Source organism: Pimephales promelas, chromosome 25, assembly GCF_988280905.1.
Source record: "Pimephales promelas chromosome 25, fPimPro1.hap1.1, whole genome shotgun sequence".
Classification (NCBI taxonomy): domain Eukaryota; kingdom Metazoa; phylum Chordata; class Actinopteri; order Cypriniformes; family Leuciscidae; genus Pimephales; species Pimephales promelas.
Window position 1 is genome coordinate 16,370,562 of NC_142793.1, and position 19,149 is coordinate 16,389,710.

Here is a 19,149-nt window from a genome sequence, read left to right on the forward strand (position 1 = left end):
ATTCAAAATCACATCTCAAAAACTACAAAGGAACCTTCTGAATCGTACTTCCGTAAATACACGCATCAGGTTGTATTGATTCATCCAGACGAAAACGCTTGGGCTGCTACTTTTATTATACGTGGCGAATTGCAGCTTTGTAAAAATAAAGTTTAAGCGGGCGCTAAGTGCTTTAACGAACCCAGGTAACGTAAACTGTAAAATAGAAATCTGAATGACAAATGACCGGATGTTAGAGCGCAAACAGATGCGACATTGCATCTCAGAGATTTTAGTACTGGTTTCAGGCTGTTTTTGTGTCACAGCGCAGTAAACCAAAGCGAGTTTATAGAAATGGTAGAAAAATATTTGAATGTGACTAGTAGAGAGATGAGGGTACTAGAGAGCAATTGTTTATTGATTTGAAAGGCATTCTAGTCTTTTCCTTCTGTTTTATAATAAAAACAAAACAACTACACACTCAGCTCGCTGTCACACTGTTGCCAGAAAAAAAAACAGTGTTGTCATTTTAGTGTGGAATTGGATAGAGCAGCTGATGTTATAGTCTATGTAAAGATCATTTTAATTTATCAGCTTCTTTGTTTTCAGCAGAAGATGCCAAAGGAATCTGATGAGTCCTCCAAAGAGGAGCAGAGCAAGATTAACGTGGATGGGAAAGAGAACACTGTGGAACCATCAGAAGAGATGATCCGGAAGAGGATCCGAAGAAATACTCCCAGTCCTCACAGACTCACCCCCCAGTGTAAGGAGAGAAATGTTTATTAACTTAAAATGTGTCAAATCACCATTTAACAATGTTAATATTGCATTCGAACACTCACAGCCAGTCCACCCAGATTTGTCTCAGTGGAAGAGCTTATGGAGACAGCCAAAGGAGTCACTAATCTGGCACTGGCCCATGAGATAGTGATGAACAGTGCTTTCCAAGTCAAGCCTTATGAGCCAGAAGAGGGAAGGTAATGGACTTGTTATCATAACATCACAGTGTTCTCCATGTGATAATGATATTTTGAAATGCTAGCACTTTCAGTCATTATCATTACAGTGCAATTATTCTAAAGGGATACATATTGCAGTTCAATATTCACATTACTTTGATTTGAGAATGTTTTTGAGAGTGTTTTTTTTTTCTTCACATTTTGAACGTATCATTCCTGTATACTCAGTTTGGAGAAACAGGTCAAGGAAATTATGCATAAAGCATTCTGGGATTGCCTTGAGTCACAGCTGAAAGAGGACCCACCATCTTACAGTCATGCTGTCACACTGGTTGGTGAAATTAAAGAGGTAAGGAAAGAATCCAGGCTTACATATTATGATATAGTACATGAGATATATATATATATATATATATATATATATACAGTATATGTATATATACATATATATACACATCACTGGTCACGATCTACTGAAGTTCAAACTGAGCATCAGAATGGGGAAGAAAGTTGATTTAAGTGACTTTAAATGTTGCATGGCTGTTGGTGCCAGACGTGCTGGTCTGAGTGTTTCAGAAACTGATGATCTACTTGGATTTACAGAGAATGGTCTGAAAAAGAGAAAATATGCAGTGAGTAGTAGTTCTGTGAACCAAAATGCCTTGTTGATGCCACTGAAATAACTCAAAGTAACTAAAATATCAACTCATTCACAACACAACACATCTAACCTTGAAGCAGAAGGAGTACAGCAGCAGAAGACACACCGGTGTCACTCCTGTCCGATAAGAACAGGAAACTGAGGATACGATTCGCTCAGGCTTAAAAAAAATTTGGACAATAGAAGCTTTTAGACAATCTAAAGCATTACAGAAAGTTTCCATCTTTTTTATTAATTGTGTTTGAGTCCCTTAATTGTTCTCAATGTGAAAAGGATCTCAAAATCCCACAGTCACTGCTGGAAAGGGTTCAAACATGCAACAAAAGATGCCGGAGAACCAAAGAATTTTGCTGAAGAACATTGGCCAGTTTAACTGCTCAGGACAAACAAGGAAGGAATTCATGAACCACCATCACAAAACAAAAAACAATCGTGGATCATCCAGGTAACGACACAGTATTAAGAATCAAGCGTATGTAAACTTTTGAACTGGGCCATTTTTTATAAATTCACCTCTTGTGGATTATATTTAAACATATTTTATGTAAAATATCTTATTTAAGACAGTATTAAATAAAAAAAATAACATACATTTTGTATGATCCCTCTTATTTTGTAAAATGTATTAACATTTTTCAAATTCTGCAAGGTGTGTGTAAACTTTTGACCATGACAGTGTACATCTCAGACTGATGTTTCTGCCGTTGGGTACTCAATACTCAGTATTAATACAAAAAAACGTTTTCAAGAGTACGGTCTTTTTCTCTGTGCTGTGGTGCGAATCGATGAATTCTACTCAAATGTTTGCAGAGAAAAACTGACAGACTGCAAATATATTACCTACCATTGTATACTTTCTCAACATATCTGTGAACATTACTCAACAAAAATTAATGTTTGAAGGTGTTCATTAGTTCCCTGTCTCCCTGTTTTTCCAGACCCTGCTGTCTTTTCTGTTGCCAGGACAGAGCCGACTGAGAGGGCAAATTGAAGAGACTCTGGACCTTGCATTGATCCAGCAGGAGGCTGAAAACGAAGCTCTTGATATCAGTAAAGTAGCCCGGTTTATAATTGACATGATGGGCACCTTTTGCGCACCCTGCCGTGATGAAGACATCAGACAGCTGCGGCAAATCCCTGACATCGTGCCACTTTTTAAGTAAGTCACTTAAACAGATCAAAGATGAAGGTCACATGACTCCAAATCATATAATCATTTTTATTTGGAAACATCTTCAGGGCAATATTTGCAGTGCTAGACAAAATGAAGATCGACATGGCCAACTTTGCTGTGAGCAGCCTGCGACCTCACCTCTTGCAGCAGTCGGTGGAATACGAGCGGAAGAAATTTCACGAGTTCCTTGAAAAACAACCCAGTAAGGAAATTCAATTACTTGAATGATATACCGTACATATTCAATGAATGTTATGCTATGCATGCATAACATTGGATTAAAAAAAAACGTAGGTAAGCTGACGTCTTTAATTCAGTTATGTATTCATGTTTGCAGATGCTTTGGATTTCACGAAGAAGTGGCTCCAAGACACGTCAGATTGTTCAACCGGTGGAGAAACGGAGGGTGGAGCAACATCTACAACAGTTTCTACTCAACTCCACAATCTTGCCTATTTACGCCTGTTAAAATGGGACCATGATGCAGAGTCTTTCCCAGAGGTAATGTGTCATTGGAGATCACTGATAGTATTTGGATCATACAACTGTCCTGATATCATAAAGGAGAATTGTAATAATTCATAATATTTATACAAAAATGATTTTAAGCTCGCAAAATACATACTTTTCAAAAGTTTGGGGGCTTTTTTTTCTTTTTTTTGTTTGAAAGATATTAATACTCATATTCAGCAAGGATGTTTTAAATTGATGCAATAAGGTAATGACAATAACGACAAAGTTATGTTACAAAATATTTCTAATTAACAAATAAATGCTGTTTTTTTTGCTTTCTATTTATCAAAGAATCGTAAAAAAATCATGTTTTCAATATTGATTATAATAAGATGTTTATTGAGCAGCAAATTATATTAGAATGATTTCTGAAAGATCATGTGACAGTGAAGACTGGAGTAATGATGCTGAAAATTGCCATCAAAGGAATAAATTACATTTTATATTGTATTAAAATAAAAATAGTTATTTTAATTTGCAATAATATTTCACAGTGTTACTGTTTTTACTTTATTTTTGATCAAATAATTTGTAGCCTTGATGAGCATAAGAGACAAACAAATTCACAAATCCCAAACTTTTGAACATATTATATATATATATATATTTAATATATTGTATATATGTATATATGTAATATATATATGTATATATTTAATATAATATAATATATATATATATATATATATATATATATATATATATATATATTTAATATAAATATATTGCAAATATTTAAAATGTGTACTTTCGCAAGCATTCAGTATGTATGGAAATGTATTTTTACACCACATTTCAGGGTCATGAAATGTAAACTTTTGTTACTAATGTTTTTACAAAATTATATAAAACCGACACATAAAACACAAAATGTAGATATTTAAGAACTTGGCACATGTGTTTTAAACATTATGTACACTATTGAAACCAAAACTTGCTGTTCTTTTCCTCCCTCCTGCCACCAAACAGACTCTTCTCTTGGATCAGTGCAGATTTCAGGAGATGCAACAGCAGCTGGAGCAGCTGGCACTGGTGGCATCAATCCTGCTCATAGTGTATAACAGTGCTGGGGAGGCCATTTCTGGACTCCCGGGACTCAATGAAAGACTGAAGAAAACTATTAAGATTCTGTTAGCAGAAATGCACACGCCGTAAGTTTGAGGTTGGCATGGAAGTGGAAGTTGCAATAGTCTTTTCTTCCCTATTGTGACGTGTATGTCCAAGTGAAACTGCTCCTCAAATAAGGAAAATATAGGGCGGGAACTGATTTTGTTAATCTGGAATTGTTCGGATAGTAGTTTGCTATTGCTGTGATGTCATGTGTCATCAGAGAAGAAAAGTCGTTATTTTGGCTAAAGATTATGACGGCACATGAATTGTAAAATAATAATGTGCACTTATAAATCATTTATAATTAGGGCTGGGTACCGAGTTCGGTACTTTTTAGGTACCGACTGAATTGCCTTGGTACTACAGAGTATCGAAACATGTCTTGTTTTTCAGTACCAAATTTCGGTACCTAAGTGATTAATCTCATCAACGTCAGTGAAACAATAAGCATGCAGCATGATTGACTGTGGCAGAAAACACTAGTTTATGCGACTGCTCAGAGACGTAGCTCAAAGTATCGGTATCGAACATTTTGTTACGATACCCAGCCCTATTTATAATGCTGCGATACTCCATAAAAAAAAAACAAGAATTGTTGACTTAGAAGAATTCTATTCCAGTGCAATATTAATGCTACACACTTAAGCAAAACTGTTGTATTTTCCTCTCTTAGGTCCTTCAAAGCAGATGAAACCTTCGCTGCTGTTGCAGAGAAATTGTGTTTAGAGCTCAGAGGATGCTTGTCTCAGCATGGCTTTTCCCCATTTCCCTCAGACAGAGAGAACACATTGAAAGGCCAAATTGCAGCAGCAAAGTCTGCGGACAACCCCATCCGCAAGGTCATTGGTAAGCGCAGACCTCTATGGAGAACTTGTGCTTTGACAACCCAAAAAGCAGTTATTATTCCATTTAGAAGTGAAGTCTAATCTAAAACTGTATTTTTTTTCTATTAGACTCCCGGATCCAGGCGTACCTTCTTGGCTTCCTGGAGTCAAGCGCCCACCGGAGCGCCCCAGCTCTCCCCGGAGGTCTGACGCCCATCAGCAAAGAGTTAGAGGAGATTGCCGTCAAACTGGAACGTTTGGTGACCTTCAATAAGCTAGTTTACTCTCCGTTCTATCAGAAGATCCTCCAAGACATTCTGAAACAAAAGGAAGGTTTAGATGTGTGAACAAAACACATGAAATACTTGGCACTAGTCATCCCGGCTTTCACATTTTGTAGCTAAATATACGGATTATAGCGTCTATAAACTTGCTAATTTACCCCTCAAAGCTCACATGCTAGCACTTATGGATATTTAAGAATTAACACTCCTAAGGTCCTCTCATTGCATTGCGTTGTATATCAGGGAATATTTGTGAATGTATCAAGGTTTTTGATTTGCCTAAAGCTTGGATGACTGATAGAATAGTGAACTGTAATGTAAGAGAGGAGAACCTTGTGAATACTGTTAGTGTGCAACAAAATATAAAAAAAAACACTTAGGAGCAGTTTTCAAACATTTGCTGTAGTTAGCCCGAACCTTTCGGCAAAGGTGTTATTGAGGTTTCTGGCTTGTTTTGGATGAATCTGAGGTAAAGGATGTGTATTTGACTGGTGCCTTAGTTTGTGAAATGCCACCCATGTTTATGTGCACATTTTTCTCTTTAATGCTCATTTTAATCTTCATATTATCCCCATAGACCTTATTCAGAGCAGCGCCATGACAGGTATGAAAGTGAGGCTGTGAGGGGTAGACTTACCGTGTTTCCAATGGCATCCGCTGTAAAAAGCTGAATAAAGCTCCTAGATTACTTACAATTTTCCATAGCTTACATTGTCGGGAGTTTTTTGTCCACTGAAATTTCTTGGAAAGATATTTCCAGTGTTTCATGAGCAGAACAATCCGAAAACACGTTAAATAACAGTACATCCCATTGAAGAGATGCATGACTATCCCTCACAGCCTCGCTTTCATTCTCATTAAAAATCAAAGATGGCGCTGCCGTGAATAAGGCGTATGTTGTTCCGACAGTCGTGAGAGCATGTTCTTTTTAAATAATTCCTGATTTAGTTAAAGAACAGTGGGTAACGCTTTACTTGAAGGGGTGTGCATAAGACTGACATGAGACCTTCATTACATGACGTGATGTATGTCTTGAATATGAAGTAAGGTTGATGCATGCAACTGATTTTCTCTCAATAATCACATTTTGAATGTAAATATGAGATTGTTTAAGATGTCTTTGTCATGTCAACTTGACATAAAATGAAGTTAAACTGTCATGTGGTTGGCTTTGACATTGGCTGTCATGAGGCCATTATACAGTAACTGTCATGAATATTTTTCGTGACCTCAAATGCAGTTTTACTAAATGAATTCGTCATTAAAATGTTATAATGGATGGCTTCATGACAGCCAATGTCAAAACCAACCACCTGATAGTTTAATGTAATGTCAACCAATAAAGCTTGGTGGTTTCTTAAGTTTGATAATTAATCTGCTGCTATGTCATGTTTATGACAGGTTATGTTGTCTTAGTTAGACAGGTTATGATGTATTGGTTTGTCAAGGTGTCATAATTTGCATTAAAAATGTCATAACTGAGCAAATGACACTTAATGACAGTTGTCACAAACATGCATAAAACTTCATGTGTGTGATTATGAAGGTGTCATGTTAGTCTTATGCACACCCCTTCAAGTAAAGTGTTACAGAACAATGTTTTTATCAACATTGAGCATGTTTTACACCTTGTCCTCACAAGTAAATGTATTCCCCAATGCACTTCTCTTTGTTCTACTTTCATAAACTTCTATTGCGTGTCTTATTAATGCAGTATTACTAATGGTTATTTGAAACTGAATGCTGGCTGTCAATAAAAACACGAGGTGTGTAGAAAACGTTGCTGACTGGATTTACTGTTTTTTTTTTTTATTCTACCATGTATCTAATTCACATGGCTTTATGTATTGTATTATATAATTCTTCTAAAGAATTTGATCAACTTTTCCATTTTTATAAATACATTATATAAATACATATCTGCATGGGAGGGGGTGAAATCCATGATGGGGATGCATTCTAAAAAATGTTATATTTCAGTTTGCCTACAGGTCAGGCAGGGGTGTTGATGATGCCATATGTACCCTATTAAACATGATTTTGGCACACCTTGAGGGCACAAAAACATTAGTATGTTTAGCTTTCATTGATTTTTTTTAATTGTAACCTTATATCCTAGCAGAAAGGTTAAAAAGTTTTTTATAATATTGATTTATTGGCTGATGGGTTTTTTTAACCAATAGGTCTCAACGTGTGAAGGTAAATGTGTTTTATCTGATGTACTTTTTTCTTCAACTGGGTCACTGCAAGGATGTGTTCTTTCACCTTCTTAATAATGAGGATCCTGATCCTGTATTGGCAAATTTTACTGATTGGTGTAAATTGTCCCTTTTGGATATCAATGTATTTAAAACTAGAGATGATAGATTTTAGGTAGAATCGTAAAGCCATCTCTCCTGTGGCTAGGGGATAGTTCACTTTGAAACTAATTTTTGGTATGTTTTAGCTTACTTCTAGGGCATCCAAGATTTAGGTGTCTTTGTTTCCACAGTATTTTCCATTTTTTATATATTTTTTAGTTCAAACTAGGGCTGTGCAAAAGTTAATTGCGATTAATCGCATCCAAAATAAAAGTCTGTTTTACATAATATATTTGAGTGTGCTGTATATAATTATTTTGTATATATAAATACCTATGCATGCATGTATATATTTAAGAATTATTTGCGCTTAAATTCTGTATATATATATATATATATATATAATCTATATTATACAAATATAAATATTTTATATAGGAATAACACATTTTCTTAAACATATACATGCATGTGTGTGTATTTATACAAAATAATTATATACAGCACACACAAATATACTATGTAAACAGAAACTTTTATTTTGGATGCGATTAATCGCAATTAACTTTTGCACAGCCCTAGTTCAAACCATTCGTATCTGTCTGTCATATAATGCAAGTCTATGGTCGAAATTGAATGTTTTCATTCTGTAAACACACTGTCTAAGATATAATTTATCAAAACAATTAATATATATAAAATATGTGAATTATTTGCATGTTTCTGTATTATACCTTATTTGATTATACTGCACAATATTCAATTATTCCATTTAAATGTTTACATTTTAGAACATCTTTCAGATCCCACCAGACGGGGTCACTATGTAGCAGACCCGTGTCCTCCTTTCCCACTTCCGTGGGCGTTTCATGTTGTGGTGGTGTATTTGTGTGTGTTGACTCTCCAGCCCTGTCCATGGCAGTAATGCTTCACACCAGTTATGAATCACCTCACCGATACGCGCAGGAAGAAGCAGCGCGAGAGTGTTCTCGAGCGCTCAGCTGAGAGAGCTTGAGCGAGTTGAGCTGACAGAGTTTGTCCGTCGCCGTCAGGAGGAAATAAACCAGGAGGGCTTAAACGTCCTCGACATGACGACAAAAACCTCCCCTGACCGAAACGGATATCCTTAAATATACGCTGGACCCTGCTCGGTTCCCGCGGATGGCTTAGTATTCGAGTTGTGCGCAGTTGAAATGAGGGAGCTTGAATTTTTTTCTCCCTCGTCGTCCAGCGAGAGGACAAGATGGCAGCGCGAGCGCGTCGAGCATGCAGTGGGTGCGAATTAAACCCCAACATGTTCACTAAAGACTCGCGTTTCTACCACAGCTGCTGTCTGTGAAGGTAAGGAAGATTTTAACGAGTTGTAAAGGCGTAAATGCGTGTTTGATACTTAATGGTGCAGATATTAAATCAGGCTTGACTTCGGAGGAGTGATCGCGAGCTCGTAGTTGTTGCGAAAAAGTTGACACGCCACGCCAAAAACTTGATAGCAATGTTTCGCAAGGTTTGCTAATGTGTTTTGGAATCTGACAAGGTTCTGGTTTTAATAAAAAAACTAACTTTTTATTGTTTGCCTGATAACTTTTAAACGTTAAATGTTCGCGAAGACTTTCTGGTCACCAGCCAAACCCATAATATTTAACTTTCCTAAATCCTGCTGCTTAAAACCATGACGTAAAGATTTTAATTTGCTGTATTAAACCTTCAAACATTAAACATTCAAGCGTCAATGCATATGAATTGTGGGTTAGTTTTGCTTATAAACTCGTCAGCTGTTGATCTTGTACTATAATCTAGTGACATGTTGCTCAACCCTCCCAAAATGCACAGGCCTGGTAATCTTTTATTTGCTGACTTCTCTTTTATTTTCTGTAAATTGACACTATGCTGGTAAGATTAAGCAAAAGTTGTACCTAAAGATATAAATATTTTATGTAAAAGTTGAATTTCCTGTCCTTGAAAGATAATCCACCATGCATTTCCTATTTTCTCAGTAATACTTAAAAAAAGATATTTAACCTTTACAATGCTTATTTAATGTACTTTTTTTGTTTTTGAAAACAAAGAAATATAGGGGAATTGTGAAAAGTGAGCTGTATGTTAGTGAACGTAATCACCTGGAACATTTTTTTATTCTAGTGCACAAGTATATATTTTATTTTTATACTTTTTTATACTTTGTTTTATAGTGTCCTACACAACACATTACATCTAGTTACTATAGTAATAACAAGAACAACAACAACTATAAATCATGCTTAATTACATGCAACCCTACAACAAACCTAATCCTAACCACAACCCCATGGTAAGTACATGTAGTTAATTAATATCACTCAATACTTAAATATGTAATTACACAATATTAAGGACACCTTAAAATAAAGTGTAACCCTTTTTTTATTTATAAATGACTAAGAATGATCAAGTATGGTATAAATTACTATACATTAATTTCCTTATTCCTTATACAAACACACAGAACATTAATGGTTTTGCAATAAAAACGTTGTTGCATTTTATTAAATGTGCATTACAATATTATGAAGTCGGAAGTCATTTTATGTCATAGATTATAAATTCCTCATTGTTTTTACTATCACTATACATCACTGATCTTTTCCTGTCATTAAATGTTTATAGCCAGGGCAGTTGCAGAATCAACAGGTGTTGTCCTTGTGCCATCTCTCGCCCACCCCCATTAGGTCTTGAGATGGTAAAAGGTCAGTTTCCACCTGCTTAAAGCAGAAGGCAGCATGTTTGAAAACAGTAGAGAGACTGTAACCCAAAACCTTGGCCACTCCTATCTACTCAAGGCTTACCCTGCTGTAGGACAGACCTCATAAACACAGGCCTCCTGTCCAGATGGGACTGTCCTTTTTAAAGTTGTTGACCTGAATCTCTTACTTTGCGAACCTAATGTTGTTTGTACAATTAGCGAGTAGGAACCAGTATAGACTTAATCACAACCGAAAGGGATGATTTTAACCTTGATTTTGCTATGGTAGTGTGAATGAATAAGGGCCTTTTATAACTGGAATTGAAATGCATCAGATATGCATTCCTCAAGAAACAACGTGACATGTTTGCATCCCTTTTATGTTTTCTAACCTCAATATTTGCCTTTATGAAATCCTTCCTAGTCTGCTAGAGTGTTAGCTGGATAATAATAAGTGTGAGATAGACTTAGTATGTGGGTGTGTTAGAGCCACACCTGTCCTCATGTCTGAACTTGTGCCATATGTTTTGCCAGTATAAGTAGCCTGTCTCCCATGAAACTAAGACAGCTAATCCCCATTGGTCAAATGTCTGTCTGGATCTACTAACATATTACCCATACTATGGCACACTAGGGCTGAATGATTAATTGAAGAAAAAAAATTCGGAATTTGGCTTATTGCGTTAATCAAATTGCTTTAAATGCAATTTAGCCCACTTAGATTTATCCACGTGTTATCCACATAAGTGAAGCTCAGTATTGTTCATTGTCACTGTAGCAGCTGATTTAGTGTTTTTTAGTTTATCAGTTTACTTTACTCAATCTCAACCTCTGCCAGTGATGCGAGTTTGCATCATTTATGTGTATTTGTTTAATGTGAAGAGTTTCTAAACCTGTTGCCTACAAACGAGAAACTGCAGTTTGCACCCGCAATAAAAGCTCAGTTGTTTGAAAAAGATGAAATTAAGGCAGAAATATTAGTATTGCAAATTTCTAACTATAGTAATTTATAGTATTAGTATTTATAAAACATCAATGGTGCACAACTTTTTTGGTCTGGTCCTCAAGGGCTATAACACTATTTGTTCACTGTAGAAATTAAATATAGGTTCCAACTTCAAGCTGTATTTTTTATTTTATAAACATTGATGACGGATAGCAGCAGGAATATTAAGCTGTTGTCACTTTAAGACTGAATTACCCTTACTTTAAGACTAAATACACAGACCAAATATACTGACACATTCATTTCTTAACTCTTATGACATAACGGAGAGTTATTTTTGCATAAATTTGTGTCCATTCAAGCACAAATAAATGCGAAGATGCAGCGCATATATTAAACTTTAACCTAACCGAACGTCCAGTTTAACTGCCACAAGTTGATCATCTTGTTGTAAAGATCTAATCGAGGAAAAACACGCTGTATTTTTGTATTTCCGTTCCATTTTTTATTGATAAAGTTAAATAAATAATGAATTTGATTATAAAAATATTAATGATTAATCAATAGTCGATCATTAATTCTCCCAACGATCGACTAAGAAAATTTAATCGAATGCCAATCCTTAATGAACACGCTTATCATGATTGCTATCTTACCAAAGGTGAAGAAAAATCCTACTGGTAAGTAAACGTGTCCTTTTCCCGCAAAATATTGGTTCTCAGAAGCGCTTACCTCCATCTTTTCTGTTGCGCGTAGAAGTTTATTTTTACCATGCAAGCGCACCCGTTATGTGCACCCCTGTATATAATCACACAAACAAGCACAGCAAACCTAAAGCCATTTAAAATAAATACTAATAATTGTTTATAATTCTATTTTTCATAAAATTAATCTTAATATTAATCTTAATCTTAATCCAATAGGTTTTTGTTTTGGTTCATGTGAACAGCATCTGTGTAATGAATTAGACTAACCGTTTTCTTCCACTCTGTCCTTTATAGGTATGGCCTCACAGGTTACGGTCTACCCACCACATGTTTATCAACCCCAGACAAGTGCCTTTTGCAGAGTGAAGAAAATCGATCCCATCGGCTGTGTTTATCATGAGAAGTTCCCTCGCACTTATGTGATCGGTGTGAATCTAGGCATTGCGCACCCTACGGATATTATACCTTTGTCGAGATTCGAAGCTTTGACTGGCGAGAAACCGTGCGCCACACAGGACTACTCAATACAGACTGAATCAGCTCCACAGGAGCTCCTCAGAAGGGCTTCCTCGCCATACAAGCGTGTGGCGTCAGAGGGCGACCTTCAGTATTTCGCCAGAGCGGCCGGGGCAGGTGAAGAAAGTGAAGAGTGTGTCCAAAACAACCAAAGTAGTAGTAAAAGTGGCGGTGCTCCAGAAGGGACTGAGAGAAATGGTGGTTTGAATTTGGTCGACGGCACCAAAAGATGTGTGTTTAAATGCCAAGGGGAGGAGCTTGAGAACGGCAAGAGCATCATGCAGATAGTCGAGGAGCATTCGACTCTACCTGCCATGTTGCAAACAAACGTTGGGAGCACGAACGCAGTAGGCGTTGCTCCGACCGAGCAGAACAGAACCGGGACGGGAGCCGTGAGCGGGACGGGTGACGGCGACTATCAGTTGGTCCAACACGAAGTGCTGTGCTCCATGAAGCACACCTATGAAGTGTTGGAGTTCTTGGGTCGTGGTACGTTCGGTCAGGTGGTCAAATGCTGGAAGCGAGGCACCAATGAGATTGTGGCGGTGAAGATACTGAAGAACCACCCATCATATGCCCGTCAGGGCCAGATCGAGGTGAGCATTCTGGCCCGACTTAGCGGGGAGAACGCAGAGGAGCATAACCTGGTGAGAGCTTTTGAGTGTTTCCAGCATAGAAGCCACACCTGTCTGGTGTTCGAGATGCTGGAGCAGAACCTGTACGACTTCCTCAAACAAAACAAGTTCAGTCCCTTGCCGCTGAAGGTGATTAGGCCCGTGCTGCAACAGGTGGCCACGGCGCTGAGGAAGCTCAGAAGCTTGGGCCTCATCCATGCCGATCTTAAACCGGAGAACATTATGCTGGTAGATCCTGTGAGACAACCCTTCCGTGTGAAAGTGATTGACTTTGGCTCTGCCAGCCACGTCTCCAAAGCTGTGTGTTCGACATACCTGCAGTCTCGCTACTACAGGTAAGCAGTGTTTTTTTTTTTTTTTTTGCTCTAGTAGGTTTGCTACTTTGTCATGTTTCCGTTTAATCATAAATAGACTTCTGGTAAATGTTTCATGTTTTGTTTGTATTTGTGGCAATTATTATGGTGTTCGTTTTGAGGAAGTTGAACTGAGGAACGTTTACTTAAGCTGCACTTCCTTCCAGAACAGTTATGTAATGCTGCCTATAGCATTTGTCGACGTTTGATGGCAAGCATTCTTTTTTCGATTGCAACTGCGCTAACTGCCATGGAGCTACACCCATACTAACTTTATGTAACTCAAAACAACAAACACACACAAAATAACACAACACACTGTTTTTTTTTCTTATGGGGTCAGTCCTGACTGTTATGGCTGTACTTTGTGTCTCGATGTGGTTGGCAGTTCTTTAGGAAGAATGTGGTTTGCTAAAGTGATTTCATGGGATGTGGAAGAACTCTCTTTTCTCTTTTATTAGAATAAAATTGTTTGTTTGTTTTTACTCCAGAAATCTTTTTTTTTTTAACTCTCAATCTATTGAATATTGTCCCTTCCACTTTTTATAGTTATGGCTTTTGGGTCTGTACAATTTATTTCATTTATTTTTTTGTTGAAAGAAATACTTTTATTCACCAAGGATGCATTCCTCTGGTGCTTTTTGGTCATTTTTAGAATTTTTTCTTCACCGGAATGGTACGTAACTTGGTAAAGGTTTTGGAATTTGCAGAGTGAATACACCAAAAAATCATGGACTTGATTCAATCAGGTTAAATGGTCCTGAAAAAAATATTCACACTTGTACTCTTCGTGATCAAAAAGGACCAAAATGAAAATGAAGCCAAAATTGAGATTTATGGCTTTGATTTTCTTTGATTTTGATTTTGAAAATGTATATATAAAAATTGAAAATAGTATTTTTGTGGATTTTTCTTTACAATAAACGTAACTTTAGGTTTACTTTTTAAAACCTTTTTTTCACCTCAGCAATAATCTGCCTAGTGTCATCTTTGAAAAGAGATTAAACTTAAGTAAAGCATTCAAGATTTATGACAATTTAAGTTGGAAATTTCACTTGTCTATGCTCAAGTGAATAAATGGATTAGAAATACAGCGTACAATTTAGTACCATAAAATCCCCTAAAAATACATATATATAAACCATATCAAACTAAAATATAGTACATTTAATAAAAAATAACAAAAAAATCGTAATTTGACCGACCACGTGAAGAGGACCAGATGGTTAAAAGTGACAATTAAGACGGTTATAGAAAATTTCCAATAAATGCTGCATCCTGAAGAATGACACTTTTCCAACAGAAATGTTGAGCATCACAGCTGTTTAAACTAGGCATAATACATGTTTAGCAGCAAATCAACATATTGTAATGATTTCTGAAGAATTGAAACCTGAAGACTGGAGTAATGATGCTGAAAATTCAGTTTTGCTCCACAGGAATAAATTACATTTTACAATATTCAAATTAAAAACTTATTTTAAACTGCTATTCATATTTCCATTTTTATTGTATTTTTGATCAAATACATGCAGATGCAGCCTTGTTGAGCATACAAGTCTTCTTTCAAAAATTGTACTGACCCCAAACTTTTGATTGGTTAGAATTTTGAATTTAAGTATTTTGCAGGTTTAGAATTTTGAATTTTTTTTGGGGTAATCAATCCCTTCAAGAACTGTTGTGCCACTGAAAGGTATACAAATGTGTTTCGAACATAATGTGACATTGCGGTGTCACTCTGTCTTTGTAAATGTGCTTGGTTTGTGGGGAAGCTATCAGTGAACAAGATAAAGAGGAAATAGGTACTAGTTTAAAATAAATAGGCCATTTGAACTCTTTTTACTTTGGCACTGTCACAGTTTGATGCCTGCAACTGCATGAACTCCCGCCCCATGCAGGTGGCACGTGTGAATGTATCACTTTTGCATGGGAATGAGAAGCATTGAGGATGTGTCTGTTGGTAGTGATGTCTTTGTGCTCAAAAGAAGTGTGTGGTAACAGATGTTTTTATAGAGCGTTATGAATAATCATTCTCTCTCGCTTGTTTTTCTTTTTTTCCGGGAATATGTACGTACATCTCTTTATATAGTGTTGTTCGTATTAAATCATTACATGAGTACTGCGTAATTTTAATGAACGCAATGTATTTAATGTGCAGTTATTTTGAGTGGTATATTATTGCACATTTTGCTGTTGTAAATGAATTGGTCACAAGTCATATTTTTAATAGGGGTGTGCATGAATATTCAAATTTTCGTATATTTGATCTGTAATTATTATTCAAAAAATAAAATACTATTAGAATTTTACTATTTTGCTTTACTGGCCGTAAATGCAGTGAATTCATGATAAACCTCATGCACTAACTCACCGTTATAATTTAATGCACTGGGTGGCATTAAATATTTCATATTTTTGTTTACACATAGGCCTACTGTTTAATGCTTTCAACTAAAAGAAAACTTTATTGTAAACTTGTTCAGAAATGGTGACCAAAACATAAAAACTTTCGTTAAACATAATTTAAATAAACGAATATTCGATTATTCGATTTTTATTTATTTATTTATTTATTTATTTTTTTATTTATTTTTATTTTTTTTATGACCTATGACGTCACTGTAGCTTTGCGCTGCCATCTTTAATGTATTAATGTATTGAGCTCTGTTTCGTGTCTGAATGGACACACACAACTTAATGTTTAAATGTCTGTTTTGGAGAGTATTCACGTAAAATAAGTCGGTTATGTGTTTAACATAGCTATCATCCAGTCTCTTTGGTAGAGAGAGAGAAGTTTTAACTTTGACATCTTTTCTTTTTGTGCTTTTGTTTTATAAAGTGCACATTTTGTTCTTCACTTTGCTGAAGTGCTTATGATTACTGTAACTGAATCAGTGTTTAAGTATTTTGTAACTGTTAATTTCTTTTAGTTATTTCATCAAATTTGAAAGATTACTATGTATAAAATCTTTGCATGCCTGATAAAAGCCCCATGTTGTCGATGGGTCTACATCTGTGTTCCGAATGTGTGAATCCCAAAGTGGGGGGAAAAGGGCAGCATGTGCTTCTGTTTTCCATTTGTCCCCTGTTTCTGTCGGCATGATCGATGTTGTAAGGATCCATAGCTTGTTCCCAGTGCAAAACTGGCTCACCTAAATTTAGGGCGAATCTTGTTGTTCATTGCTACTGTGGTATGTGAGGTCGTCATGACAAGTATTTATTATTTTTTTACTCTGAGCTGGCTGCGTTGAGCGCATACCCATGTGCCAGGAAGTGAAATTTTGCAGGTGTTGTCAAATAGCAGAGCTGTTTTTATATTTCACACAGTTTTAGAACTGGTGCCGGTTTGTTTGTCACATTTAAGGGTTAGTTTACCCTTTTTTTATTAATAGAAGAGTCATGTTTTGAGAGGAATCTTAAATAATTTTAGTTCAAACTGTTTTGTACCATGGTGCAATTCTTAGGCCTATGTTCTCAGTTCAGTAGTACAGAAGTATCTTTTTGCATTCTCATTTTAGTAGTAGTTCAACAGTTTTAGTTGTTTTGGTTTGTAACAAGGCTCACTTCCTGCGTATTGAAGTAACCCACGGTGGGCAAGTGATGTGAGCGGTGTTGCTTCTGAACACCGGTAACATCGACAACACCGACTATCGTAGCAAGCCTGATTCGCACAACAAGTAAAAAAATTGCCTGTGAAAAAGAGGAACTAATTCCTACTTTATTTCAACAGAAAATGTTTTTGTTGCGAACATTTTGGCAAATCACTACCGGATAATGTTGCTGAAAATTTTCATGAATTGGTTGTAATAGTGGTATCCCTAGTCTGGTAACGTACTAGTGGCTCTTTGCTAAAATAATCACTGTGGCCCTATTAATAATTCATTGTGTTGCTTAGATCAGCGTGTGTTGGGTTCCACAAAGTGAGGTACTTGCTTGAGTTTCAAGTTGCTACAGGAATGGGTCATTAGGTGCCATGGTTTATTGTTTCTGGCCTCCTAAAGTGACTCATCCTGTTGTTTCCTCTTCACTCATTCTGTCTTTGTTCTGCAAAGAAATGTGGTTTGAAGTGTCCAAATACTGGCATTTCCTTGTCTAATTGTAAATTTCCATTGTCTGGTTAGCCTAACTTTTCTCTTTTTCTCACAGATTGTAGTAGATTGTCACAAATCATGACCTGGAGGAGGCAGTGCACTTTTGTGATGCTCAGAGAAAGCCCTTCATTTTATACAGCGTTAAGTGTACTAACATCATTAATGAAGCCACTTTGAGTAATGAAAATAAATTTGTAGTATTGCAACATTGATTGTGCTCAAATCAGCTCCAGGTTTCCTCATTCAGCTTTGGGTTTTGAAATGGGCTACTTAACCACCAGAAGGATAATAGTATCAGAACTTTGGAAACAGTGTTAAAACCCCAGGAAAGCTGATATACACAGGACAGTTGCATAACAAGCTGCTTGCATTAAAGAGAAGGCCAAGTGACGGGACCTGAGTCTGGCTGGCCTCAATAGATTGTGTGTATGCTCTTCAAATAACCAGCAATCTGTACTCCCGAGTCCTGCACTTAAAACCCTAGTTTAAGTTACACAGGCGAAAGAGACCCTCCATGCATTTTCAGGGTTATGGATTTGCTGAATTTGCATTATTTCTTAAATACTAATTTTCCTCTTGGTACCTTTTTAATGTGCAACAGTAACATTTAATGTCAAATCGTTTTTCCTGGATCTGCTGCCTTTAGTTTAAATAAAACTGCAACATAAATAAAACAGTAGCTGAGCCTAATTTTAGCCATTTTGGAGGTTTTTCTTATCCTGTAATGTGTATCTGAGCAGTTTATTTCATACCTAAACAAGTGTGAAGGAGATCAGCCTCATTTTAAAATGCAGACGTGATGATATCTGTGCAGGCACACCCATAGAAACCAAATGACAGGTTTTGCTGCCAGCCCATAATAAGCATTATGCAACTCTTCTGTTTTTCTTATGGGTCATAAAGTTTAAAGTCCTAACACTTTGGTTTAATAAATCTGTTTTGGCTTCTGGAAGATGTAAAACATTCATTAATTCACAAAGTGTTTTTTGCAAAACCATGGAATGATCAAAATTGAGACCTTGACTTTGCCCAATCAATGTCAACCATTTATTCTAGTCATCACTTTGTGTGTGTGTGTGCACATTTTCCACTTAACTTGCTTGAACCCTCTAGAAGGCATACCCAGTAAACGCGTCTAATGGTTTGCAAACAATGCACAACTAAGTGCAACCTCCTGACCAGCATCTAAAAGCATAAGTGGGCCAATGTAGCATCGCTTGCAGCTGCAGATGTGATTATTTTTCCACAATTCTACAATCTTCATGCATCCATATGTATAATAAACCTTGACCGAGCCCTGCATTCATCTTTGGCCCGAGGAATGACTAAGTGTGAACGTCTGTTTCTTGTCAGTTGGTGTGGACTCTCTCTGCAGATG

At 36.5% G+C, this 19,149-nt stretch overlaps 2 protein-coding genes across 4 annotated transcripts in view; both read left to right on the forward strand.

The window, feature by feature from the left end:
- The first annotated feature begins 27 nt into the window (after positions 1-27).
- Positions 28-7,286, forward strand: tcp11l1 (t-complex 11, testis-specific-like 1). 2 transcript variants are annotated; one of them, XM_039648167.2, is made up of 10 exons: positions 28-185; positions 589-742; positions 824-956; positions 1,167-1,287; positions 2,538-2,758; positions 2,839-2,975; positions 3,111-3,274; positions 4,256-4,437; positions 5,070-5,242; positions 5,350-7,286. In XM_039648167.2, exons 2-10 carry the CDS (start codon positions 595-597, stop codon positions 5,565-5,567), a joined length of 1,497 nt encoding a protein of 498 aa, XP_039504101.2. In that variant the 5' UTR covers positions 28-185; positions 589-594; the 3' UTR covers positions 5,568-7,286. The 2 variants fall into 2 exon arrangements, with proteins under 2 accessions (XP_039504101.2, XP_039504100.2); XM_039648166.2 differs by having other exon boundaries at positions 37-185; positions 592-742.
- Positions 7,287-8,756: 1,470 nt separating this feature from the next.
- Positions 8,757-19,149, forward strand: part of hipk3a (homeodomain interacting protein kinase 3a) — a 36,654-nt gene continuing 26,261 nt past the window's right edge. The window contains exons 1-2 of one of the 2 annotated variants that reach the window (XM_039647825.2): positions 8,757-9,145; positions 12,471-13,662. In XM_039647825.2, coding sequence (XP_039503759.2) covers positions 12,473-13,662 — 1,190 coding nt within the window. In that variant the 5' untranslated portion in view covers positions 8,757-9,145; positions 12,471-12,472. The remainder of the gene's footprint in view (positions 9,146-12,470; positions 13,663-19,149) is intronic. The other variant, XM_089127389.1, reaches the window with a different exon arrangement.

Coding starts and splice junctions, on each gene's coding strand:
- tcp11l1 (XM_039648167.2), top strand. CDS start 595: ATGCCAAAGGAATCTGATGAGTCCTCCAAAGAGGAGCAGAGCAAGATT. Junction 743..823: donor TCACAGACTCACCCCCCAGT/GTAAGGAGAGAA, acceptor GAACACTCACAG/CCAGTCCACCCAGATTTGTC. Junction 2,759..2,838: donor GACATCGTGCCACTTTTTAA/GTAAGTCACTTA, acceptor AAACATCTTCAG/GGCAATATTTGCAGTGCTAG.